Below are 27,956 nucleotides of genomic sequence, written 5' to 3' on the forward strand. Positions count from 1 at the left end.
TGTTTATTTAACATATTGTTGCTGATGTCTGTTGTATTAGTTTGTTTATTTAACATATTGTTGCTGATGTCCGTTGTATTAGTTTGTTTATTTAACATATTGTTGCTGATGTCCGTTGTATTAGTTTGATTATTTAACATATTGTTGCTGATGTCTGTTGTATTAGTTTGATTATTTAACATATTGTTGCTGATGTCCGTTGTATTAGTTTATTTAACATATTGTTGCTGATGTCCGTTGTATTAGTTTATTTAACATATTGTTGCTGATGTCCGTTGTATTAGTTTGTTTAACATATTGTTGCTGATGTCCGTTGTATTAGTTTGATTATTTAACATATTGTTGCTGATGTCTGTTGTATTAGTTTGTTTAACATATTGTTGCTGATGTCCGTTGTAGTAGTTTTATTATTTAACATATTGTTGCTGATGTCTGTTGTATTAGTTTGTTTATTTAACATATTGTTGCTGATGTCCGTTGTATTAGTTTGTTTATTTAACATATTGTTGCTGATGTCCGTTGTATTAGTTTGATTATTTAACATATTGTTGCTGATGTCTGTTGTATTAGTTTATTTAACATATTGTTGCTGATGTCCGTTGTATTAGTTTATTTAACATATTGTTGCTGATGTCCGTTGTATTAGTTTATTTAACATATTGTTGCTGATGTCCGTTGTATTAGTTTATTTAACATATTGTTGCTGATGTCCGTTGTATTAGTTTGTTTGTTTAACATATTGTTGCTGATGTCTGTTGTATTAGTTTGATTATTTAACATATTGTTGCTGATGTCCGTTGTATTAGTTTGTTTATTTAACATATTGTTGCTGATGTCCGTTGTATTAGTTTGTTTATTTAACATATTGTTGCTGATGTCTGTTGTATTAGTTTGTTTATTTAACATATTGTTGCTGATGTCCGTTGTATTAGTTTGTTTATTTAACATATTGTTGCTGATGTCCGTTGTAGTAGTTTGTTTAACATATTGTTGCTGATGTCCGTTGTATTAGTTTGATTATTTAACATATTGTTGCTGATGTCTGTTGTATTAGTTTGTTTATTTAACATATTGTTGCTGATGTCTGTTGTATTAGTTTGTTTATTTAACATATTGTTGCTGATGTCTGTTGTATTAGTTTGTTTAACATATTGTTGCTGATGTCCGTTGTATTAGTTTGATTATTTAACATATTGTTGCTGATGTCTGTTGTATTAGTTTGTTTAACATATTGTTGCTGATGTCCGTTGTAGTAGTTTTATTATTTAACATATTGTTGCTGATGTCCGTTGTATTAGTTTGTTTATTTAACATATTGTTGCTGATGTCCGTTGTAGTAGTTTGTTTAACATATTGTTGCTGATGTCCGTTGTATTAGTTTGATTATTTAACATATTGTTGCAGATGTCCGTTGTATTAGTTTGTTTTAGGGTATGTATTATTTGTGATACTTGGGTCTAGATATTTTGTGTATCAGTTATACAACAGACTTGTTCAAACAAAAACAATCACTATCAAAATATGACGTAGGCTAGAAATTTAGACTAACATGATAATAAAAGATACATTAGACCTTATTCTAATGTGAAGTCCTGATGATAAAAGATACATTATACCTTATTATAACGTTAAGTCCTGAAAATTAAAACATACATTATACCTTATTCTACATACTACAGGAATTGAGATAAAAAAGATAAAAACACAAATGTAGGTGAATGCACAACATCAAAGATAAAACAGAAAGGCGAAGATAACGAATAGGGATCAATCTCTTAACTCCTATAAGGAATACAAAATAGAGAGTTGGGCAAACACGGACCCTTGGATATATCCGAGGTGGTATCAGGTGCCTAAGGGGAGTAAGCATCCCCTGTAGACCGGTCACACCCGCCGTGAGCCCTACAGCTTGATCAGGTAAACGGAGTTATCCGTAATCAAAATCCGTGGGCCAAGAACGGCCTAACAATCGGTATGAAACACGCCAGATATCATTTGACCCAATGATAGTTTGTATTGGCAAACTAGATCATTATAACGACAATAGAATTTACGAAATGCTGACTTAAAACGAGAATGTTGAAACTCCTGTTTGTCAGTAGTCTGCCTCGATTTAAAACCTGATCATACGCAGAACAAGCTCTTATGTATCGATCAGTTGAGATATGAACACCATATGCAGGTGATAATGAAATATTACTACACTATGAAGTATATCAGGAACTATTTGAGGTAAAGCTTTCAGATTTTGTTTAGAGATTCTTGACGGAACACTATAGCATTTAATCTTTTTCACCTTGGACTTTGACATACATTGTACTTTAAGAAAACCCTGGCCTGTTGAATATCTTCTGAACTTTTAAGGTAGTGCTTTTAAATTTGGTATATAGATTCTTTATGTTATGCTTTGGTGTTCACGTTAAACAACAGCAGGGCCAAGGTGGCTCAGGCGAGCGAAGTAACCCATGGACCTCTTGTAATTATCATTTGATTGGCTAGGTAAATTAACTTAGTACTCATTTCTGCCTTGTAATTTAAATGCTAATCGCGATAAAGCACATCACACATTAGATGGAGACATCTTTGAATCCACATTGAATTAGTTCCCACTCTGTTGTGCCTTGTAGTGTTGTAGATTCTGTATACAATATCATAGTAACATTTTAATATAAATATCTATTTAACATCACCGCTACTGATATTTAATTTGAATGTTAATTAGTCAGATGAAACAGAAATTCCCTAAACATAAAAAATGACTTATTAACAAATCCCACAGAAAATATTTTCATCCCACAGAAGGACAACATAAGTCTTTAAATGTACATCAAATAATGCCCCGCCTCCCTGCGGCCCGTACTTAATGATTATATCAAATGCATTCAAACTCGTTTTATAAAGCTAGTAGAGGTGATTAAATTGATAGAGCGCTGAATTTTGTGAACTATGGGTCAAGGGTTCGAGCCACTGCCGCGACATACATGAGTAACTGAAATATGTCTGTAACCAGGGCCGTAAATTACATGGAGGCGGAGGAGGCAGCTGCCTCCTCCAACTTTTGAGCCAAAAAAAAATAAAATTTAAAGTTCATTAGAATTTATGTTGTTTCCAATAACTAAGAGCATGATACCTCCCTTAAAAAGCATTCCAAATCTTTCTTTTAGAATGAGTTAGTCAAGTAACATCTTAGAAGGCCCTAGAATCAAGGATTTTGCACGAAACGTGTTCAGTGTGCACAAAATGTGCTCAGCGTCTGGGGGCCTGGGCGGCCCCCAGACCCCCGCCTAATTTCCTCAAGTGTTCCTTTGCTTAGTGCAGTCGATAGTCTTCAGCACTGCAGCGTGATAACGGAGGTTGACTGTTACAGTAGGCGTTGGCATGAAAAAATACTTTAGCCGGAATCCGTATCATAAGTCTAATTTGTGGTAAACCGAAATGATGTGAAGTGTCAGAATAAGAGATTCACAATCGGGAGACACTAAACAACAATCAATACGAAGACTAGAATATTCAAAATCGTTACCTTATCTCGACATACCGACATCGAAACGACTTTCGCTGTCTATGTTGGACCATGTGACTAAAACAGGGAGTAATATGTGAAATGTTGAGAGAATGTGAGTGAATCCATGACGGGGTTTCAATGTATTCTCTGTACATTGTACAGATAGCCAGTGCTCGATCATTATCATAAATTTCACAATTCAGTCATCATGTCGGTGTGCCTTCTGTATAAGCTCAGATTTTATTGAGAGTCAAGACAAGTCATAGAAGATCTGCCCTCAAGTATTATGCAATGACGATAAATCCTGCTTCATCAATCACAAGCTATAGTTTTTGTTAGACAGTCTATCATCAGAACCAAGCAACCATTGTAAGATTTTAACGAATATCGATCCCGAATCTACCAAACGCAGTCTAACACATAGCACTATTTCGAATTTTGTGATTAGCATTGCTTCAGTTCCGATCACCCAATTTACGTTGTGACTTTTTTTTTACTCAACTTATGCCATCAATATGGTCACTAATGTGAAGTCGTATTAAGTATATGTTGATGAAGTAGATTCGACTCTAATTCGAAATCATTCACACTTTTAAAGAAAATAATACATGTAGTTTGATTTCTTGTATTTAAGACCATTACTATTCAATATACGTTTTTGATATCGATGCATTTACCATGAGGTCAAATAGAGATACCTACCAGCCAACAAGTACAAAACCAACCAAAACGAGGGGAAAGAAAGAAAAAGAGGTTTAGATAGATATCAATGAATTAACACAAAACTTAGAACATGTTGTATTTCTTCGATGTCGACTGCAAAATGGTATTTTAGAATACCGAAGATTTACTTGATAGGTATGATAAATGAAAAAGTGAAAATGAACAAACGGTGATTAATCTCTTGACTCCAATAAAGATTTCCAAATTAAGAGTAGCCTAAGGGCAAACATGGACTCCTGTGCATTCCAGAGCTGAAATCAGGTGCTCAGGAGGAGTAAGTATCCCCTGTCCGGCGATCACACTCGCCGTGGGCCCAATATCTTTATCAAGGAAACGGAGTAATCTGTAGTCAAGATCAGCTGTAAAGAACGGCACAACAATTGGTATGATACACGTCACAGGACAGGTTGTATTGGTAAATTAGATCGTTATAACGACCATAGATTTTGCAAAATGCTGACTTTAAACGAAACTGTTCAAACCCCTGTAACATCAACTTATTTGTCAGTAGCCTGCCTCGATTTTACATAAAATGCTTTTGCGTATTGAATCAGTTGAGAGACATAAACACCATATACAGGTGATATTGAAATACTGGTACACTGTGCATAAATATGGGAAGTTAACGATGGAGAAACTGAAGTCATCACGTTCATCAAACAGTCAAATTGTCAGTTTACTGCTAACATCTATGTTCATTAAAATATCCAAGTATGACGGAGATGTGGAAGACGGTGGTGTTTTATTTTGAATTCATTGGGATATATCAAATAGACATATGAATGAAAATGATTATTGTTAAAAATAGGCATTCGTTGTGAAAGTAATGACAACCATAGTTTTCTCTAAAAATCTCAGTGGCATAGGAATATATATTAATGACATGACTAAAAACATTTATTTTGTACGAAAACAGGCGAAACCTAATAGAACCAGGTTAGACAACCGTTTTAGAATTAAGAAATCTACCTAATCAACAAAACTACACTTTCATGTGCCTGCTTTGATGTGAAAAAGTGTTTGAAATAATTAAACACTGGTGTTATTGCTGAAATATATGACAGAGCAATTTTCATTGAATTCAATTTTCAGTGACAAAATGCCCCTTTAATAGATAAAACGTTACCGATATATCTAAATGTCGAGTAGAATGCCACAGCTAGATATTTTTCTTCTAAGCAAGATATTTTTCTTCTCATGTAGAAGCTTTTGCATCAATTCTGTCTCGTAAGAATGAAACGCGAAGATAACGAACTGTAATCAATCTCATACATGTAACTCCTATAATGTAAAACTTATACGGTACCAATTTTGATGCACCAGATGCGCATTTCGACAAATAATGTATCTTCAGTAATGCTCAATCGAAAATTAAGGAATACAAAATAGAGAGTTGGGCAAACACAGACCTTTGGATATACCACAGATGGGATCAGGTGCCTAGGAGGAGTGAACATCCCCTGTTGAACGGTCACATCCGCCATGAGCACTATATCTTGATTAGGTAATCTGAGTTATCAGTAGTCAAAATCAGTGTCCCAAGAACGGCCTAACAATTGGTATGAAACACATCATACAGCATTTGACCTTATGAGAGGTTGTATCAGCAAACTAGATCGTTATAACGACCAAAGAATTTGCGAAATGCGGACTTTAAACGAGACTGTTAAAACTCCTGCACCATCAACATTTTTGTCCATAGCCTGGCTCAATATGAAAACTGGTCATAAGCAGAACAACCTCTTGCGTATCGAATCAGTTAAGAGGTATGAACACCACATGCAAGTGATAATGGAATATTGCTACATAAATATGGGAAGTTGACGATGGAGAAGCTCAAATCATCCCGTTTATCATAAAGTTAAGTTGTTAGTTTGCCGTTAATATCTATTTTCAATAAAATATCTAAGTATGAATCAGAAGTGCACGACTCTGTGGTGTCTTTTATTTCGAGTTCACAGGGGTGTATCGAATTGACGTATGAAGGAAATTTATCATTGTTAATAGATAAAACGTCGTCGATATATCTAAAGGCCACATTAAGAGATTTTTTCCTTCTTACATAGACGTTTTAGAATAGATTCTGCTTCATAAGAATATAAAAACAGGTCAGCTAACAAAGGAGCACAATTCGTGTCCATGGAAATTCCAATAGACTGTTGGAAGACCTGATCACCAAAGACTACAAACACATTGTCAATGAGAAACCCCAGCATATTTTTAATTTCAACTTTAATCTATCTTAAGAAAATAGTCGTGTAAAGTGTTGAAAAGATATACGTTTTGATGTTGTTGATTTGTGAAAAGTTTTGCTATTTCAAGCTTCCTAAAAGTTCATTAGAATTTAGAATTTTTTAGAATCCACATTTGATTTACATCACTTTTGGCATGTGTAGGCACACAGTACGTTTAAAGTTTCTCCTTCAAAGCTTTTAATATTTTTGTGAGGAGCAAAGATATGGGCTTGGTAGAATATTTACTGGATCCAACAATGTATCTTTGTAAGTCTTTAATGAAGTTTAGGAATCCAGTATAGGTACGGTAACTCATATTCATCCGACCCATTGACAGGATATTAGATATGTCTAAAACTGAAGCATGGTGTTGAAGAATTTCATCTTTTGAAAGGACAGTTGGAGTATAAATACGATTATCAAACGTGGATTTAATGTAAAGTTCGTTTAAAATACAGTTTTTAATAATGAGCCTTACAAAGACAATATTGTTACATGTACATGCTTTGTCAGCTAAAACCAAAACATATTTCTCATGTAACCTGCCGGTATCTAATTCTATATAATATATTTAGATAATAATTAATCAGAGCTGTTTGAGTTGTTATCTAACGTTTTTGAGAGGAAGAGGCTTAGTTAAGCAGAAAAAGTTTATTAATCACTGATAATCAGTTCACTATAGAAGGAATGGACTCTCCCCCGAGATCAAGTCTGGTCAAGTAGTTAGCAAATGTTATTGGCTTCAGACCTTGAGGACCAGGGAAAATCGACAACCTCGAAGACTCCTTTGCTTTCAAAGCTTTTGATATTTTATATTCATGATAGGAGATGACAGGGATAGTCATCATGTTAAGGATGTTGTAAATATCTAACTGTCCAGTGAATCTGCATCATTCAATGTTTATTTAGAATTACACATTCGTTGAAAATTCTTTCACAAATGCACAACTTTATTGTAAACACTGTGAAACAATCACAATGCACGTGTACATTGTAAGAGTGTCATTCTTCTAGTTAGATATCAGTAGTTATCAAAGATCATGAACTATACCTCTATTAAACGGTTAGTTTGTTAGTTATCAGACGTCAGGAACTATACCTCTATTAAACGGTTGGATAAAGATGTTGTTTACATCACGGCGGGAAAGAAATGTACCAGTTATTGTAGAACATTCGGTCTTCTCGGTATTTAACGTCTACAGTGATTTTTTAATGACAGTCATTACTTGTCTTAAACAAAGGATGCTCATGAGCTTCATCATGGCTAAAGTGCCGGGGAACATAAGAAACGCTGCTAATTTTTCATCTACAGGAGTGTCCGCGGCAATAATGTTGGTCAATTACTACGGTATGTCAGAGTCCCAACAAAAGCCCAAGGGCGGTAGATGGGTATTAGATGTGAAAACATTGATGGACATAGACATAAATTCGACGGAAAAACTTGTATCTCTTAATAGAGATAATTGATCACACAGGGGCCATTGTAAAATCCCGTGGAATTACGTACAGCTGACTGATTTCTAATAAGTTCCGAGTAACGAGGGAAACCTCTTATAGTGATAGATAAATCTTATAGCCTAGTATATGATTTATACCACTGAATTTGCACAAATACGGTATAAATTCAGATGATGTCAATTCTATCCTTGGGTGATGCCAAAATTGAGTTTGTCTGTTGTAACCAGTATGCACTGGCCGTTTATCGTAGACTGGAGAAAGTCTCTAGATAACAGTGAATTGAATAGAATATCTATTATAAACAACAGAATGCTGGATAGTCGGCTGTGCCTCGGTTGACAATGGTTTTCTCGGGGTGAAAATTTTCAATGTTACCCTAAACTACCTGCACTATCTATACATTAACAGTATGCAGGATGTAATATTGTTACCTAACGTACTATATGAAAGGTGAAGATAATCTCATAACTCCTATAAGCAATGCAAAATAGAGACCTGGGTAAACGCGGACCCCTGGATATACCAGAGGTCGGATCAGGTGCCAAGGAGGTGTAAGTATCCCCTGTTGACCGATCACACCCATCGTGAGCCCTATATTTTAATCAAGTTGTAATTAGACATTTCTTACTGTTACCTAACCTACGGTATAGATTGTAATTAGTCATTTCTTACAGTTATCTAACCTACTGTATAGATTGTAATTAGTCATTTCTTACAGTTATCTAACCTACTATATAGATTGTAATTAGTCATTTCTTACTGTTACCTAACCTATTATATAGATTGTAATTAGTCATTTCTTACCGTTTCCTTACTTTTGCGTATGCGTTTGCATTACACAGACAAACTATTTCTTGGTCACAGAATGAACTTTTACATGGTTAAAGCGTCTTGGTGATGTTCATGAGTTCAAGTGACCAAGGCATTTTAACCAAACGACAATTTCATTTTCAATATAACTAGATTCAGCGTCAACACGGACAACGATTTGCTCAAAGTACAAGAAACATAAAAGAGACTCACTGAGTACTAACAAGAGGTCCATGGGCCACATCGCTCACCTGAGTCACCTTGGTCCATATCTAAAGATTCCCCCTACACAATCGCATGTAAAATTTTGATCCCTATTGTGGCCCAAACCTACAGCCCAGGGCCATGAATTTTACAATCTACATTATGTAGAATCTGCACTACCGGTATGTCCGAAAGCTTTCATGTAAATTTGTACTTTCCTGGTCCAAAGGTTCTTGAGAAGAATAGTTTAAAAAAATTCTCTATATATTTGTATGTAGAACTTTGATCCCCTATTGTGGCCCCATCCTACCCAATGGGGCCATGATTTCAACAAACGTGAATCTGCACTATGTCGGGAAGCTTTTAAGTAAATTTGTACTTTCCTTGTCTAGTGGTTCTTGAGAAGAAGCTTTTAAAAGATTTTCCCATACATATTTGTATGTAAAACTTTGATCCCCTATTGTGGCACCATCCTACCCTCGGGGGACATGATTTTAAAAACGTGAATCTCCCTTTTGTCAGGAAGCTGTCATACAAATTCCTGGCCCAGTGGTTCTTGAGAAGACGATTTTTAAATGACTCCACCCTATTTTTACAATTTTGTGATTATCTCCTTTTTGAAGGGGCATGACCCTTCATTTGAACAACTTAAAAGCCATTCACTCAAGGGTGGTTTTGCCAAGTTTAGTTGAAATTGGCCCAGTGGTTTTGGAGAAGAAGTCGAAAATGTAAAAGGTTTAACAGACGGACAAACATACAGACGTCGGACAACAGGCGATCAGAAAAGCCCACTTGAGCTTTCAGTTCAGGTGAGCTAAAAAGTAATTAAAAGAGCAGAGAATGTATTTATAGCGGGCCAGAATTTCATTTCTGATTTTACACTCTTTAACGTATTTCCATTTTACCACATTAAAAAATATACAAAATGTCCTTAATAAAGTTACAAAATTAATAAAAAGATAGTTATTGCTGAATTAAAGAATTGTATAATAGGTTAGGTAATAAAATAGTAAATTGCATGAATTCTTGGGGAACACTCAAATTGTTGTCTAAAGGTAGGGGAAAAGATCTTGGAAACCCCCACTTCGGGACAATAACTTAACTGTTCCACAAGAATCTATGCAATCAGTGTACAGCTATAAATACATCTAACAGTACGCAAGATACAAAGAATAAAGATAACGATATCCTGGATAGAATACTTAAAGGTTAAGATAACAGTGATCAATCTCATATACATGTATGTAACTCCTACAACGAATACAAAACTAAAAGTTGGGCAGACACGGACCTCCGAGCATACCAGAGATGGGATCGAGGGCGCGTTTTACAAAAGAACTTACGACAAACTTTACATACTGGAATTTTCAACTTTATTGTAAATCATTCACTCCGAATGCAAAATATTTTTTAAAGAAAATATTGAAAATTTAGCCTCAGAAAAGTTTCAATTCATTCATTTAAAGTAATAACTGTATAATACAATTTAGGACTTGCGACTTTGTCGTAAGTTGTTTCGTAAAACGGGCTCCGGGTGTCTAGGAGGAGTAATCATTCCCTGTCGACTAGTCACACCCGTCTTGAGCTCTATATCTTGATTAGATAAACGGAGTAATCCGTAGTCAAAATTAGTGTGTAAAGAACGGCCTAACAATTGGCATGAAACACGTAAGATAGCATTTGATCCAATGACAGGTTGTATTTGCAAACTTGATCATTAAAATAGTACTATAGTATTTGCAAAATGATGAATTTAGATGGGACTGTTGAAAACCCAGTAACATCAACTTGTTTTTCGGTAGTCTGCCTAGATTTAAAAACTGATCATACGCATAACAAGCTCTTGCATACAGGGTTTAATATCTATATATAACAGTATCCAGGATAGAATTTATTTATTTATAGATAACAGTATATAGGATAGAATGCCTAACGGTTCATGTGACAGTATAATTTACGATAGAATATGAGAATACAGAATATCTATACATGAATATGACAATATACTGGATAGAATATCTAAAGATTTCAGTATATACATGCAAGGTAGTAAATATGCAGATAACAGTATACATGATAGAAATTATCAGCAATTTACATTTAAATAAAAAAGTAAATGAACAAGTTGTAGATTTAAGAAATTTAAAAAAATTCCTACAGTTTTCCTTGGGATGTCTGGTAATAAAATTAAACGCGTGAGGCAGCGATCCGTACTCAGACAAAACTGACGCCTTATCAGCACTTCCTCTACAGAAGAGCGCTATATAAACAGGATATTGTCAGTCATGATTATTTTTACTTATTAAATCGCATTTTGCACGAAATATTAATCTTTTTGTCGCAAATTTTCATATCAGCCACGAACTGTTGCAATATATCAGGTATTCAATATCGTCGTGCAATGATCAACAATTTAAACGTTAAGGTGGTTCGCTATCTCCAAGGACCGCAGTAATCGAAAAATGTCACCCCGCGATAAATGGGTCTAGATTTGTGACTGGACACCAAATGAATTCTAAATCCTTTACTTGACCGAAGAGAGGGGAAAGGCAACTACCGCTGTATTTGCATCAAGATATATTCCAAAAATACAATTATTCATCATTCTTAAAAATACACCACTACTGCATTCATGCAATGTTTTCAGTAGTGTTGGTAATATGGGCATTGTCTACGAAACTTTGAATGCATAAGAAAGATGTGTTATTACATCATAAATATTGGGTTTTTACAAAAACCAAAATAGTAATTACGTTAGATTTGAATTCCGAGTAGAGTAGAGATCCTACGTAGAATTTTGTGTTTTATTTGGTCCTCCAATCAAATTTAATAGTTCCCAGTCACATGATAGGAAACACTTTGACGCCATTGAGACTCTTTGCTTCCGTATCGGGCCATTACCCTTACACAAACTAATGCATTAATATTACGTTCCTAACTCTTCAGCGGTTTTATTGTATAATTGGTGAAGAACAACAAGCTAGGTTTTCATTATCCACAGTCACGGTTCCTTACCGTAGAAAATCCATGCAGGCAGGATTCATCCATTACCAGATCTGTGCTTAAACACAATGAGTATCAATAAGCGGTGTATGTTCCGTGTGTCCAGTTTATACAACAGTGATTAAGAATTAAGGGACACGTGGATTTTATACTTGAACAGTAGGTACCATTAGGTATCTTACGAGAAAACACATACCTTTTAAAGAATAAACTTTATTTTTAAAAATGCATGAGGGCAAGAACTGCGACGCTTCATACCGGCATACTTCATGAAAAGTGTTTTCAAAAATGAAATTAATATTTACTTATACATTTTATTTTCATTTCTGTCGGAATTCTAACCGTGAAAATAGATGTACTGTAGAGCATTCATGAGGAAATGGCTATCATTGCATTTTGCGATCCTCTGCAATTGATATCAAAGGCAAAAAAAAAAAAAAATGGAAAATGCGAATAAAGTAACACATTGTGTTTCTAACGTTGCAAACACTGTACACGTAACATGAGTGCTCTGAAATAATAACACTGTGGTAAGAAATATCGTATAACGGCTTTTTTCTGAACATCACAATTTTGCGAAAATACATCTAAACAACGTTATCTATAATTTGCTATTTTTGTTTGCAACACACCGTAACTTAAAAAAAAAGTTGTTTGTTAGGGTTATTTGTGATTTTTGACACAATTTCCCTGGCCACATCATATCCTGAACCAGATACTTCTAATAAAACTCAGAACTCTTTTCTCACAAATTATTACATACCTATCAATGTTTCGTTTTTTACACTGTTGATTTCACAAAGTTTGATCCGATTTTCCGAATTTCTGATCCCGTGTCAGTATCCTATAAACTGATGACGTCTAAATGCATCACCGCAACTTTTTTTTAGGTGGGGGGGGGGGGGGGGGGGGTATCGACCGCTAAACAAACAAAAATGTGTAGATAACAATAATTTCACTGTATGTGTTGTATTTCATGATTTGGAATATAATAATTATCTTATAAACGTTGATTTGAAAATACGTAAGGAGATATATAATACATTTATCATTACTGGCGAGCGAAGCGACACGACGAGCTCGCTCCAATGATTACATGCGGGTCACGTGATTTGCTCTTCATCAGCTAAAAAATAATGGGGACTACCCAAAATACTCCCGGAAAAATATCGCCGTCACTGCGGTATACTTCATTGACAACCCGTAAATAAAATGAATACATTGGTTGGAAAGTACCACAATCGTTTTTGAATTCCAGACAAGCGTTCTCCTACTTACGTACTTTTTGATATTGCTTGCAATGCACTGTTTACATGACTGTGTTCTGTTTCCCGCTCTAAATGAATAGGCGGATTAAATGTCTAAAGTCGTGTTGCAAAATATTAAGGGTCTTCGCTTGTCTCAACTGTCACACTGTAAAACATATTACAGTAACTTGGTTCAAAGAGTTGGATCACGTCTCGTTGATAGGCACGGATCATCAAATCAAACTCGACGTTTCGCGTCTCGTGCGATCTGATGATCCGCGTAGACCTGTCAATTCACTCGATGTGATCCGACTCTTCGGTTATTGTAGTGATAATAATTATTTACTTACTGAATTATCCATAACTTTTAAGGAAAGGTAGGTACATAAACTAGTTATCACAAAAATGTTACACGATACACGTTATTAACAACAGATACGTTATATGATATATGTCTACGTCATACGATGTATGTCTACGTCATACGATACATGTCTACGTCATATGGCACATATCTACGTCGTAAGATGCATATCTACATCATATGATACATTTCTACGTTATTTGTATTATGGGGGTATATAAACAATGATTTATTTGTAATAATCGACAGTTTGAATGCCTACATGTATCATGCAGAAATTAACTCCATACCCTTAAAACAAACACCTTGACCAACTCTTTGTTTTCATATATTTTGAAATATATATCATGTCAAACTGAAAAAGTCAGTGCTTCTGTAAAAAATAAAATACATTGAGACAACATAGGCTTATTACTGACAAAAGTTTTTCCCCTCTAAACTATGTAAATAACGTACACAATGTACATGCAAATGAACCCAGGTTTCATTTCGCTGTGTCCGTTCTCATCACGTTGAAATCTCTACTTTTGGTCGAATGGCTGCCAGAAGTATATTGGCAAGAATCAAAACAACACAAGATTCCTATGCTGTTTGAAATACAGAGGACTTTAGGATACTCCTGTCTTCAATCACAGTTTAGTTATGGTGTTTGATTAAGTTTTGATCGCGTGCATCCAATGACCGTGACATCTCGCGGAATCCACGTTTCCTTTCAGTTCTTTAAATATCCCAACTAATGCAATGGATGCACGAATTTTACAGCAATGTAAAAATGAAAAAGTGAAATTCTGACGGCTTTAAGCTATCTTGTCTCTATCACAAGTGCTGGTTTCCTTTATACGTGTTGTACATGGAGGTTTCATCAAAAGCACTGATATTCATAATTGTAACATAAACCAAAGTTTTCGTTAAAAAAAAAACTTTTACAATCTGTTTAAGTGGCTATACAGTCCCCGACATCCATTAGCTATTTACCTATTACAATGTTACTGGACCTGTTCAAATATCCCAATATTGATTTTGTATTACTAACATCTAATCGTAATTGTCTGATGGAAGAAAATTCAGTTGCATGATTTACACACAAAGAATGTCACTGAAGTGTTTAACATTTAACGGAATATTAATTTCCGGTAGACTGTTCAATTTTCTTTACAGTTGAATTGCTATGGATGACTTATAATTCGAAATAAGACTTATTCTTGCTGCCATAACCCTTTATTTTCCTCCTGATAAATCACCTTTGTTGTAAACATTCTTTTTGCAATGACGCGATTACTACACATATTGTGTTAAGTTCCAGTGGAATCTTGAGCCCAACTATTAGACCATGATTGAATTGTTAATATGATTTACAAAGCAGAGGATTTCATTTTCATATGGTTGATACCTTGCGAAAGTTCTCTTTACATTTTGAAAAAAAAATATGCAATTACAAAGAAATTTCTATTATGCAAAAATTATACGAGACTCCCTTGGTCTTTTCAAATATTGAAATACATGTAATGCATTGATAAATTCAATGGCAATCTGATTGCAAATGCATTACCTTAATGGAATGCTCAACAACATGCATTCTGTCTGGGTATAACAATTATAATGGATTCCTTATTGTCATTTGGTTTTTTTCCGCATGCCATACAATGTTAATACGTCTTGAGAAATACGATGTTCAGTATCAGACAACAAATAAATACCATAAAGAGTTAAACAATGTACAATAATGGGGGTGGGGGTGGTGGGTGGTGGTGGGTGGGGGGTACCTGAGCGCTATAGTATACAGCACGGATATACGTGATGCATATATGTTTTGCATACTTACAGAGATTTTTATTCCAACTACATAACGAAAAGCTACCACCACCAAACAAAAACACCCGCATTTCCCCCCGTAGACTCTTGTGCTGGCAAACTCGGGCTGTGAAAGGTTTCTGCCATTACATCTCTCAGTAGGGGGGGGGGTGGATAGATGTTGGAGTGTACAATTAATGATATTAAGTTTTTTTTTTTAATATTGCACTTTGTTGCATCCTTGGATGGTTACAAAAATATACAAGGAAAAAGAAACCTACACTAAATCTACAAACGTCCCAACAGAAATTAAATAATTCTATCATTGCTACTTCGCGCATTGGACAAATAGGACGTGTCCCCAGAAAACGCTGATTAGCAAATAAAAAAAACAAACACATGAGCTCAATTTATCAGTGTTTCAAACTTACCCCCACCCCTTTCCCTCTCTCTATCATGACCAACAAATTACAGTATGCAGATGTCAAATTTTCGGTTCCTTTGGACAAACGAAAATGTTTACATAAGATATAAAAACTCTAGTACTAAAACTTCATTAAATCTACAAACGGAGTTATACAGCAATTTACATGTTTAGGGAGGCTGTCTTCTTTAATCCACCTCACCATCTCCACCCCATTAAGGATTTAAAAGATTAAGCAAAATAATGCATGTGCTAGATTTTTGCTTTGTTTGTCAAAACATTTAGACAGCTGTGAAGTTTCCTGCCTCTCTTGCGAGGTTCGGCACTGTTACAATATATGAATGGCCGTATGTGTATCCGACTCGTGTATTAACAAATCGTTTTCGACTTACCACATGTAGGGAGTTCAAGAAAGGGAAACAACTTTTAGGCAACTTAGAAATTGCGTATTGTTTAAAACATAAGAGGAGGAAAGAAAGAAAGAAAAGAAAACCTAATATCATGTATATTGACCTCAGATTGCAGTTGTGAGGTCGATGAAGACAGCGGGATTACCGCCAAATTAATTTAGTGTAGACTACATGTATGGAATGAAGAGCCTTTGTAAATGCAAAGTGAATTAGCATACACCGGGGCAAGGGGGGATGTTCTTAAGTCCTCGTATCGTGTCACCTTCTGACAAATCTAGAGTTTGATTTATATACAGATGTTCATTTCGGATTTTGTGTTCCGGTTCGTTACTTAGCTTTGGTTGTAAGATCTGCACGGCAACTGGAGCCACCAATACATGCAGTTTCCAGCAACAAAATACTTATCCAGATTGCTAAATTAATCTTTCTTTCTCTCTCTCTCTCTCGTCTCCCTTCCTCCCCCTTTCTTTTTGCTCATCTCTCACCCTCTCTCTCTCTCCCATCTACCTCCCTCCCCCCTCTCTCTTTCATCTCCCTCTCTCTCTCTCTTTCATCTCTCCCTCGTTTTCTCTCCCCTCTCTCTTTCTCTCCCACACTCTCTCTCCCCTTCCTCTCTCATCTCCTCTCTCTCTCTTTCTCTTATCCCCCCTTCTCATCTCCTTCCCCCTCTCTCTTTCTCTCATCTCTACCCCGCTCTCTCTCATCTCCTTCCCTCTCTTTCATCTCTCACCCGTTATATCTGTATAAAATAAGTTCGATGTCGTGTAGTAAATGTTCACCATCCAAATGAAGAGGGCGGATTTTGATTATTTACACGTGCCGAACATTGCCCGTTCGTTATATGATGCAGGTAGAAAGAACAGCATTTGCATGTCATATTTTTTGGACATCATTCGGGCGTAACTACGATCTTAAAATGTTATGAGCTTATTAGCACATATAAACAGTCCATAATATTAATTCGTAAGTTGGCATTTGGCAATTATTAAATTTTAACTAATAAATCTACTCCATAAGTAACGGATCCATTCAGTTTTCTGACTGAAATATACTCCAAACAAACTGTAACTGAGCAAATCTGCAGGCAAACATTATGAGCTTAGCTCGAAATTCTTTAGCACCTCGAAAGTTTTCAACTCGATCATAAGATTCTAATAAAAGCGCTGTACGTTGGACATCATTTTGACATCGTCCTGTACTTTATACATCTTCCAATCTAATGCTTAGTAAATGCTATTCTAAGACGCATATACATGTCAGTTTACACAGGTACATAGAGGTATGATTTCTCCAACTCGTACATGGCTATCTTGAGGTATGGTTTCTCTAAGTCGTACACGGCTATCGTGAGGTGTAATTTCTCAATGATCATGAAAATTAATTATACACTTATTTCATGTTTCTTCCGGAAACAGTCAAAACTATTGCCTCGAGGTGGTGTGGAAGAGCTCATGAACTATTTCACGAGGGCAATAGTTCGTGGTCTTCCAAACCAAGACTGTTTTCTTGAGATACAGGAAATGACTGTTACTTTGTCAAAAGTCAAAGCAGGGTTTTCTAGCAATACATTCACATATGGGCCTAAAGCAGGCAATGTATGTGAATTAAAATTCAATAGTCAAAACTTCTGTATTTGCAAATGAAATGAAATAAACCAGGCAGACCTTGCTTGTAATGTTAGTGTGAGAATGTTATGGGAGAGAAAGTGAAAGCTACGATACATGTGCTGTGAGTGCATTTATCTGAGTTTTGAGGACACAAGTGGGATATAAGGTCAACGAGATATATTAGTGTAACACTGGTGACAGTAAATTATGGTGCCCATAGAAAGGTCTTGTCACAAGGAATACACATGTGAAATATGAACGCAATGTAACAAACCATTCAAAAGTTATGACCAAGGCTAAAGTTTCACAGACAGACAGACTAACAAGCAAATAGAAAGACCAAAAATTACTTCCTGACTCTCCGATTACAGAGGCATAAAAATTACTTCCTGAATCTCCGATTATAGAGGCATAAAAATTACTTCCTGAATCTCCAATTACAGAGGCATAAAAATTACTTCCCCCAAAAATGTGACTCGCAGAATATCAAAGATACCAAATGTTAAATTAGTGGGGACAAGTGGTGTGGGGACGTGTCCCGAGAGAGAGAGAGAGAGAGAGAGAGAGAGAGAGAGAGAGAGAGAGAGAGAGAGAGAGATTTTGCAATACACAAAATTATTTGCACTGTACAGTAAGCTATCGAAGCAAACGCTAAAAAGATGATTAATACGACAGCGTCTGCTTGACTCAGATCAGAGATGCCACAAATAAAATGTTAGATTAAGTTTATTCGTAATTTATTTAGGTGTACTGAATTACGAAGGGACTTATGATTTCTATGTAAAGAGAGAACATGTGTGAAACCAGGACATGCAAACAACTGAAACACTAAATTTATCACAGCCCGGATGAGCCCCGCTCAGATCAGACAACATCGTTTTTTAATGAGGGAGGGGCAGGTAGAAAAAAATCAACAAGCAAAACAAAAACAAAGCAAACAAACTCTTGTTCTTGTCATTGTTATGATCACATGCTAAGTAAGAACCCCATATGTAATTTTTTTAATGGAGGGTACATATAGTGCATGTATGTCACAAAAAGTGGACCCCCATATTACAAGTCGTACATTTTGAAAGTCAATGCAAAAATCGATAGTATTGTCTGCCGAACATTTGATGACCCCGAACCACTAAAAAATGAGGCGATTGACACCGCCCCACTGTTCGTTAAAGCCCCTTTCACACATTCACGGATCAGGAGCCGGTCGACTCCGGATGCAAAATTCTAGTCATCCGGGATGATCCGACGTAATGCCGATGTAAACACGGTCTTATCACGAGGCAGACACGGAAAACGCCGGTTTCTCTACGGATAAGCACGGTAGCTACCCGTATGTCCCGGGAAAAATTCCCGGTCGGTGCCGGCATGGTCACGGAGCGTAGGAAGATCGCGGTTTCTGCCGGACCGGCACGGTTGTTTCACGGAGATACACGAATTATCACAGTCTTTCTTCCCTGCGTTTATCGTGTCTGTCCGTGTAGTTACCGGGAACAATTCGTGTACAGACCGTAGACATTCATGTTCTCCAGCAAGAAAGTTTTGTACACGGATGACTCAGGACTTTACACGGTTACTTCGGTGGCCACACGGACTTCTCGGTTGATACACGGACTTCTCGGTTGATACACGGACTTCTCGGTTGATACACGGACTTCTCGGTTGATACACGGACTTCTCGGTTGATACACGGACTTCTCGGTTGATACACGGACTTCTCGGTTGATACACGGTGGTACACGGCACATACACGGAACAACACAGAAGATTTTCTTCCGGGACGATCCGGGGTAAAAATTAAACATGTTTAATTTTTTTTCACGGTATGGTTTGGCCAAGCCGGATTTTATGGCGAATTGTCATGGACCATCACGGATCGACAATCCAGGAGAATCCGGCGTCTCATCTGTGAAAGGGGCTTAATAGAGAAAGGAGAGAATAAAGGGAGTGAGAGGTACAGTATAAGGGTGTTTAATGTTGCTGTATCAAAACCACAGTAGTAAAATAAATTCACGCTGAAATCAAATGTGGCTTAATTGTTTCAGAATTTTCTTTCAGTGACATTGAAAACCAACAGGAACCCAATTGCATGTATATACATGGATGAGATGAGAAGTGTCTTTCATGCAAACTTGATAAGAACTGCTCAGACAAGTAGATGCTTCACACGAGATATTTTTAGATTTTACCTACCAGTTCCTTCATCTTTCACAAAGAATCCGCATCTTAATGCATTATAAACTTGTACACAAGGTTGTTCAATATTGTCTTTCTATGACATTGATGACCTTTGAATTTGCTGTTGACCTTGATCTTCATACGAAATTTTGATAAAAATAAATGTGATGGCAAACATCACAAAATGGCATTATTTGCAAAGCTCGATTTTCTTTCCATAAAAGGTAAACAAAGCCTAATCGAAAACCTGATCTGTATCCCATTGATACAAGTTAATGTATGAATTTTTGAATTAATAGCTTCAGGGAGAGCTTGACAGGTCCGGAACACTTGTCAATGCACGGACACCGGCTGATCACTGTAGAAGGTGGACCCCTAAATTCTGATTGTCTCTGGCCTTCTTACAAGAATCATGCATGGACCAAACAACAAAACTGAACGTACAAACTGTTATAGCCACCCACCACTCTGCTGCAGAGGGGCGATAACTCTGATAAATTAGCTCCTCAGCTTCTGAACATAACTGCGCAGGATCCTATAACATTAGTCTAAGCATATCATACATTTAGTAATTAATCTGTCCCGCTGAAATGTTTTATGTCGAGTAAACCTTTGAATAGATTTGGAAAGGACTATATTTTATGGTGGAAGCTTTTTTCCGTTTCTGTTTTATCTAATACCCTCGTATATCGTCAAAAGACGTGTATTTCAATTTTGTAATTTATGATACAAATACATGTAGTAGATACTTAGAACTAATTCAAATTTTGTAATTTCATTAATTCGGACAATATATTTTCCAAACAGAGTACCGATAATCAAAAAGCTTCTATATCAATCTGAACAGTCGAAATGTATGTAAACTTAGTATTTTTTTTCTTCAATTATTCAAAACTTTGATCTATAACTCCCTTTTTAAATGCCATATTAGATTTTTAGACAAGACTTTGTAAATTCTGTTTTAAAATCTGAAAATATACCTAGTATGTTCTTTTGAACTCTCAAATTCTAAATGTATATGTTGATTTTTTCCGTATTGCAAGTGCAAAAAGATCATTATTGATTTCCATTCTACTAACCTTTTGAAATCTATTTTGTTATAAGACATGTGTGTACATTGATTTGATGATGTCATTGTTCTGTGTTATTTGTGTTGTGTTGACACTAACAGACAAAACTAATGTAGGTAAACATATCGTAAGTAATTAAGTTTAAGAGCACAAAGGTCAAGTTTAGCACACTGTAGCTCAAGATCAATACACACCTTAAATGTTTTCCTATATAAAACTAATACGATATAAAACCAACATGTTAACCAACTCTCACACTCGTGGTTTATCAACCGGTGACTAGTTTTCAAACTGTTGACCGGGCAATAGTCTGCCCTATTTCTATTGGCTACGCAAGTCACGTGAGTCTTGATCTGCTGCTTTGTTTACGCAATGGCGAGGTTCACTAATTTAACCGATGATAAAATGCAAAATCTATCAGATGAAAAAGTAAAAACACGAAAAATATAATTATTAATTAGGATATTAGGTGTGATTTCTTTTAAAGTAGTGGCTGCGGTGATAAATGCACGCAATCACACTGTCCTATTAAAAGTTCGATTGATTGATTGATTGATTAATGTTTTTCGCCACACTCAACAATTTTTCAATTATATAGTGCCGCCCAGTTTTTATTGGTGGAAGAGAGAACCCAGAAACAAGGTACCTGGGAAGAGACCACCGACCTTCCGAAAGTAAACTGGGAAACTTTCTCACCTACCGGCGCGAGCGGGATCCGAAGCCGCACCGACAGAGCTGAGAGGCCGTATGATTTTGAGCGCGATGCTCTAACCACTCGGCCACGGATTCCACAAACCATGTGTATCTAGAAAACTAAAAGAATGAACGTGTATAACACAACAGTTATAGACTGTGTCCTCGGACAAACAGCTGTTTTGTTTGACTCTAGAATCCAGTCAATAACTGCTATGACCCGAGTTTTTCTTTCTTTTTGATTTCATAATTCCCCTTCAATGTCGAAGTTTAAAGATATGCTTCCAACAAAACACTCAGGTGCGAAACTCTTTTACGCGAGTCAACCGCTCGATGATGGCGACACGATTCGCGTGTAATTCAGAGAGTCTATCGGTATTTTATCAACTGTAATATACCATTGAGCTTAGAAAATACTTCACAAACACAAAACACTCTACTGCCCTGAGAATTTACAAATAACTGTAGCACACCTGATGAAATAATACTTTCTTTTCATCCATATTCATTTCACCTTTACTCTCTATGAACAGAGCCGCAGACGCACGACATGAAGATTATTATGTCCTCACAAAAGACATTTAAATGGTCTGAAATTTCCAATAAAGCACTTCATTTAGATGCTTTCCTTTAGCAAACCGTACGCTTGCACTTGCTTCTTGTACTTCCCGTGCGTTGAACGGTCAGTAAGATTTGAAATCGCGAAACCTCTATAAAATCCAATAAAAACAGAAGGAGCAAAATAGAAATCTCGCGAAAATCAAGACATGGAGGTTTTGATATCTCAGCATATATAGTTATATTTCCAGTCAGTAGACCATTTCAGGCCTGTAACCTTTTGAGGACTGAGGCCTGTTGAGGACTATTCTAAGACGGTGACTGTTTGAGGACTGAGGCCTGTGACTGTTTTAAGATTGTGGCTGAGGCCTGTGACTGTTTTAAGATTGTGACTGAGGTTTTACGAAGGGGGGGGGGGGTGAAAGTCAAGTATTAGCCAAAATACTCAGACATTTTGGGTGCCAATCTCGAATTTTACTCACACTATTTCTATTATTTAAATTTGTTGGGGGAGGGTCTAAATCCCCCACTGCATTGCATAAGCAAGAAGCCAGGTGAAAATACAGGAACTGACTTTTGAAGCGGTTATTGTATTCATACGCAAGAACAAACTGATCACGTGACCAAATTCATGTCATACGAAATTGAACATCGATTTCATTAGTACTGTCATATAAGGAAGTGCATTGGCAAATGTAAATATAATATCATACGTACATAAAACTTGTGTATATAATATCATACGTACATACAATTTGTGTATATAATATTATACGTACATAAAATTTGTGTATATAATATTATACGTACATAAAACTTGTGTATATAATATTATACGTACATAAAACTTGTGTATATTATAATATTATACATACATAAAACTTTTGTATTCATACGTACATAAAACTTGTGTATATATACATGTACGTACATAAAACTTGTGTATATAATATCATACGTACATAAAACTTGTGTATATAATATCATACGTACATACACCTTGTGTATATAATATTATACGTACATAAAATTTGTGTATATAATATTATACGTACATAAAACTTGTGTATATAATATTATACGTACATAAAACTTGTGTATATATACATGTACGTACATAAAACCTTTGTATGCATACGTACATAAAACTTGTGTATATATACATGTACGTACATAAAACTTGTGTATATAATATTAAATGTACATAAAACTTGTGTATATATACATGTACGTACATAAAACTTGTGTGTACATTCTGTACATACATAAAACTTATATATACATGCGTACATAAATCTTGTAGTAAATCAAGTTTGTGTGTACGTACATGTACATATGGTAAGATATTGTTTACTCTAAAATAGCAGTAAAACTACTATCACTCAATGCACAGCTTTATTAACAGTATCGCGACCTGATGATGTAATTAACATAAATTCGAAACAAATCAAAAACGAAAGAGAAAAAATCCCAAAGCCGTGCAGCTTTATGCAATAAAGGGTCGTGTCATCAGAGTTAGAGCATAAACACAGCTCCGCCACCAGCATAACGACTTCAAAGTCTAAATGCTTCGACTTAATTCCATTTGGATAAGTAAGTTTTTAATCAAAGTTTCTAATTCGGTACACTCGGGTCACACGGGACCCGATCGGATTAAGGCAACGTGAGACTGTGCGACTTGATTAAGGGCATAAGTGGTGCAAGGCCGATCAAAACATCAATAATCAACAGATAAATTCAACATATGTCTTTTGATGTCCTATCAATATTGTCAGATTGTATAAATAGTTCAGAAGTGAATGCGAAATACCAATACATAACGAGATTTAATTATCACTAAATAGAAAAAAGAGGAACATGTTCCCCAATAATTGAAGCTTCCGTGCTATTTGGCATAAGCCTTCAAAATAAAACACCCAGTTCACATGACACTAAGCGATTCACAAATCACAATTGAATGTTGGAGGATATCTGCAATTTAAATAGGTCACATAATGTCGTCATTCGCCGTGCGTAAATTATAACGTTTATAAGACTACAATATACCATTTTCCCACATGTTTTGGAAAAAAACCCACCTTTCAGTATAGGAGAAACACTTTAGATTTCATGCTACTTGGTGCTTTGGAGTGGGGCCAAAAGCTTTAAAGCTAGTGGATCCTGAAAGGGCTAAATCGAGAGCGAATTGTGACAGAAAGATCGTCATATTATTAGAATACAAAAGTCGTGGAGAGGAAGAATCGAGAAGGGTCATCCGGGTCCCTCTGGTAACCTCGTGTGATACTCATTTGTTACACATTGACTTATGACACTGAGGCATTGCTGTTTATTGGTAAAGATATAGACTTCTGCGAAATTCAATTAACAGACTGACAGTATAGGCCTGGAAATGAAAGTTTGAAACTTTCCCGGATGTCCGAGCATGCGCTGACTTTCGGAGGGAAAACGGCGGGAAGCGATACTACATGTATACTGCTTACCTGTGTAAACGTTCCCGATTTCTGTGACAAGAATGTTGCCTAAATCGGCATCCTGATCTAACTTGAAGTAGTCGCTGGTAGTGTTCGGACTATCCGACAGCAAACTATAATATATAGCGGCGCTCATTATCCGACAAAAGTCATCGAACACGTTTTGTCCTTCTTGTTGATACACAATCTTAAATTTCCGCCAAGAAAAGTGGTTGTACATATGTGTGAGATAATCGGCGACATTGTTGAAGTTCACAGGTCCTGCGCGGATTAAATAAGGGTAATCCACGCTCCTGAAGTTATCAAAATCTTTTGCCATGGCCCCCACGGATATCACCGGGATGTTCCAATATTTAGACTGAAAAAGAAACACATTACTATTATATATAATATTGATTAAGTAATGATCATCCCTCTGGGGGTCTTGCTAAACAAATGCATATTGTAAATGTGAGTAATAGTGTTGTCACCGTGTTAGAATAAATGTGCAGTTTATTTGAATATCAAGGCATATATCCCAAAATAAACAACAAAATTCTAGTATTTCGCATCTTATGGTGGGGACCACGAGATACATTATTCTCAGAGTCGTGTAGGAAGTGTTATCTAAAGTCGTTAAGATTCTTTGAACGTGTGATTTCTGGTGAGGTTTCTATGTAAAGAGAAATTACTTCCTTCTTCTAATCAAATCAACGGTAATTAAAGAAAACGAGCTTGGTATATCATTCGGTGCTTTCTAAATTCCGTGACTTTTGTGTTGTGCTTATGACGTGTACTGTTCCGATTTGACACCCCCAGCCCACTGTCGCTCAGTCATCGATTTCTTAATCGTCCCGTGTTCTCTCCCCAAAATGTGTCTTGTCACATTTTATCGATTCTAAATGAAACTTGACGTGGCTGATGAATAAGAATGGTGGCCTGTCACTTAGTCTCCCTCTGCTTATTTTATAAATGAGGTAAAAAACACATTTAACATTGTTTAATACAATTCGAGTTGAATGCATTTGGGAAATGAGTTAATTCAAACAGAAACCCCGTCAATGTCGGCAGGAGGAATTCAGACAGCATTAAAATTGTGATTGAAGCTATGATTGCTGGAAATATGAACTCGTCACTGAGTAGAAAATACGGGAAATGATGATGATATTTAACGACGTCACAACAGCATCGCGCGGTGTGACAGGGGCGACAATTCTAGTGTTTAATGTCGATGGATGTTAATTACATGAGTTTACTACAAATTAATTTTCAAAGTTATTACATACAATATAAACAAACTTAACTTTGTTGCGGTTTTATTTTCGTTGCGGTTTCATTTTCGTTGAGGTTTCATTTTCGTTGAAGTTTCATTGTCATGGTATGCGATGCGACAAGTTCTGATAAAGAGGTGAAAATGTTATAGATTTTTAACGGCGAATAGACCCAGATAAATGTTCTTTTTACGTCAGATTCAAAGCTGTATACGGTATTCATTGCATTTTTTTTTTTAGTTTTCTTAATTGAAGTTGTGTATACATCAGAACGAAATATGTGCTTTATCAAAGCCTAGATAAATCACTTCATCAAGGTAAAAAGTACCTGTAGTTTACTGCCCCGCTTAGTAGACAGTCTGAAGATCCGTATATCAACAAGTCCTTTAAACTAGACACCGTACATTACTGAACATTAAGCGTACATAGTACTGAACATTACATGTAAAGTGTACTGTGTATTAAGTTTATAGCGTACTGAATATTAGGCGTACAGTGTACTTAATATTAGGCGTACCGTGTATTGAATATTAGGCGTACAGTGTACTGAATATTAGGCGTACAGTGTACTGGATATTAGGCGTACCGTGTATTGAATATTAGGCGTACAGTGTACTGAATATTAGGCGTACAGTGTACTGGATATTAGGTGTACAGTGTACTGAATATTAGGCGTACAGTGTATTGAATATTAGGCGTACAGTGTACTGAATATTAAGCGTACAGTGTACTGGATATTAGGTGTACAGTGTACTGGATTTTAAGCGTATATTGTACTGAATATTAGGCGTACATTGTACTGAATATTAGGTGTACAGTGTACTGAATATTAGTTGTACAGTGTACTGAATATTAGGTGTACAGTGTACTGAATATTAGGTGTACAGTGTACTGAATATTAGGCGTACAGTGTACTGGATATTAAGCGTATATTGTACTGAATATTAGGTGTACAGTCAACTGAATATTAGGCGTACATTGTACTGAATATTAAGTGTACAGTGTACTGAATATTAGGTGTACAGTGTACTAAATATTAGGTGTACAGTGTACTGAATATTAGGTGTACAGTGTACTGAATATTAGATGTACAGTGTACTGAATATTAGGTGTACAGTGTACTGAATATCAGCTGTACAGTGTACTGAATATTAAACATACATTGTACTGAATATTAGGTGTACAGTGTACTGAATATTAGGTGTACAGTGTACTGAATATTAGGCGTAGTGTGTACTGAATATTAGGCGTAATGGGTACTGAATATTAGGTGTACATTGTACTGAATATTAGGTGTACAATGTACTTAATATTAGGAGTACAATGTACCCTGTATTAGGTGTACAATGTACTGAATATTAGGCATACAGTATACTGAATATTAGGCATACAGTGTACTGAATATTAGGTGTACAGTGTACTGAATATTAAGTGTACAGTCAACTGAATATTAGGCGTAGTGTGTACTGAATATTAAGTGTACATTGTACTGAATATTAGGTGTATAGTGTGCTGAATATTAAGTGTACAGTCAATTGAATATTAGGCGTAGTGTGTACCGAATATTAGGAGTACAGTCAACTGAATATTAGGTGTACAGTGTACTGAATATTAGGTGTACAGTGTACTGACTATTAGGAGTACAGTGTACTGAATATTAGGCGTACAGTAAACCACGGTCCTGTCTATTTGTCGAGACTTATCAAATGAATTTCTTAAACATAATGCTCAGTTCCAAAACGTAAACCAATTCCTCTGATCAGCTTGATATTGAACTTTACTTGTTTGTTTTGTTTATTACATTGAATTTTACTAGTTTGTTTTGTTTATTACTTTGAGCTTGACTAGTTTGTTTTGTTTATTACTTTGAGCTTGACTAGTTTGTTTTGTTTATTACTTTGAGCTTGACTAGTTTGTTTTGTTTATTACTTTGAGCTTGACTAGTTTGTTTTGTTTATT

General features: G+C 35.9%; 1 protein-coding gene across 2 annotated transcripts in view; it reads right to left on the reverse strand.

The window, feature by feature from the left end:
• LOC125662688 (atrial natriuretic peptide receptor 1-like) overlaps nt 1-27,956 on the reverse strand; it is a 282,927-nt gene that overhangs the window by 173,927 nt on the left and 81,044 nt on the right. The window contains exon 2 of one of the 2 annotated variants that reach the window (XM_048894997.2): nt 24,757-25,105. The exons of the other annotated variant lie outside the window; for it this stretch is intronic. Coding sequence (XP_048750954.2) covers nt 24,757-25,105 — 349 coding nt within the window. The remainder of the gene's footprint in view (nt 1-24,756; nt 25,106-27,956) is intronic. 2 annotated transcript variants of the gene reach the window in all.

Source organism: Ostrea edulis, chromosome 8 (assembly GCF_947568905.1).
Source record: "Ostrea edulis chromosome 8, xbOstEdul1.1, whole genome shotgun sequence".
NCBI classification, from domain to species: domain Eukaryota; kingdom Metazoa; phylum Mollusca; class Bivalvia; order Ostreida; family Ostreidae; genus Ostrea; species Ostrea edulis.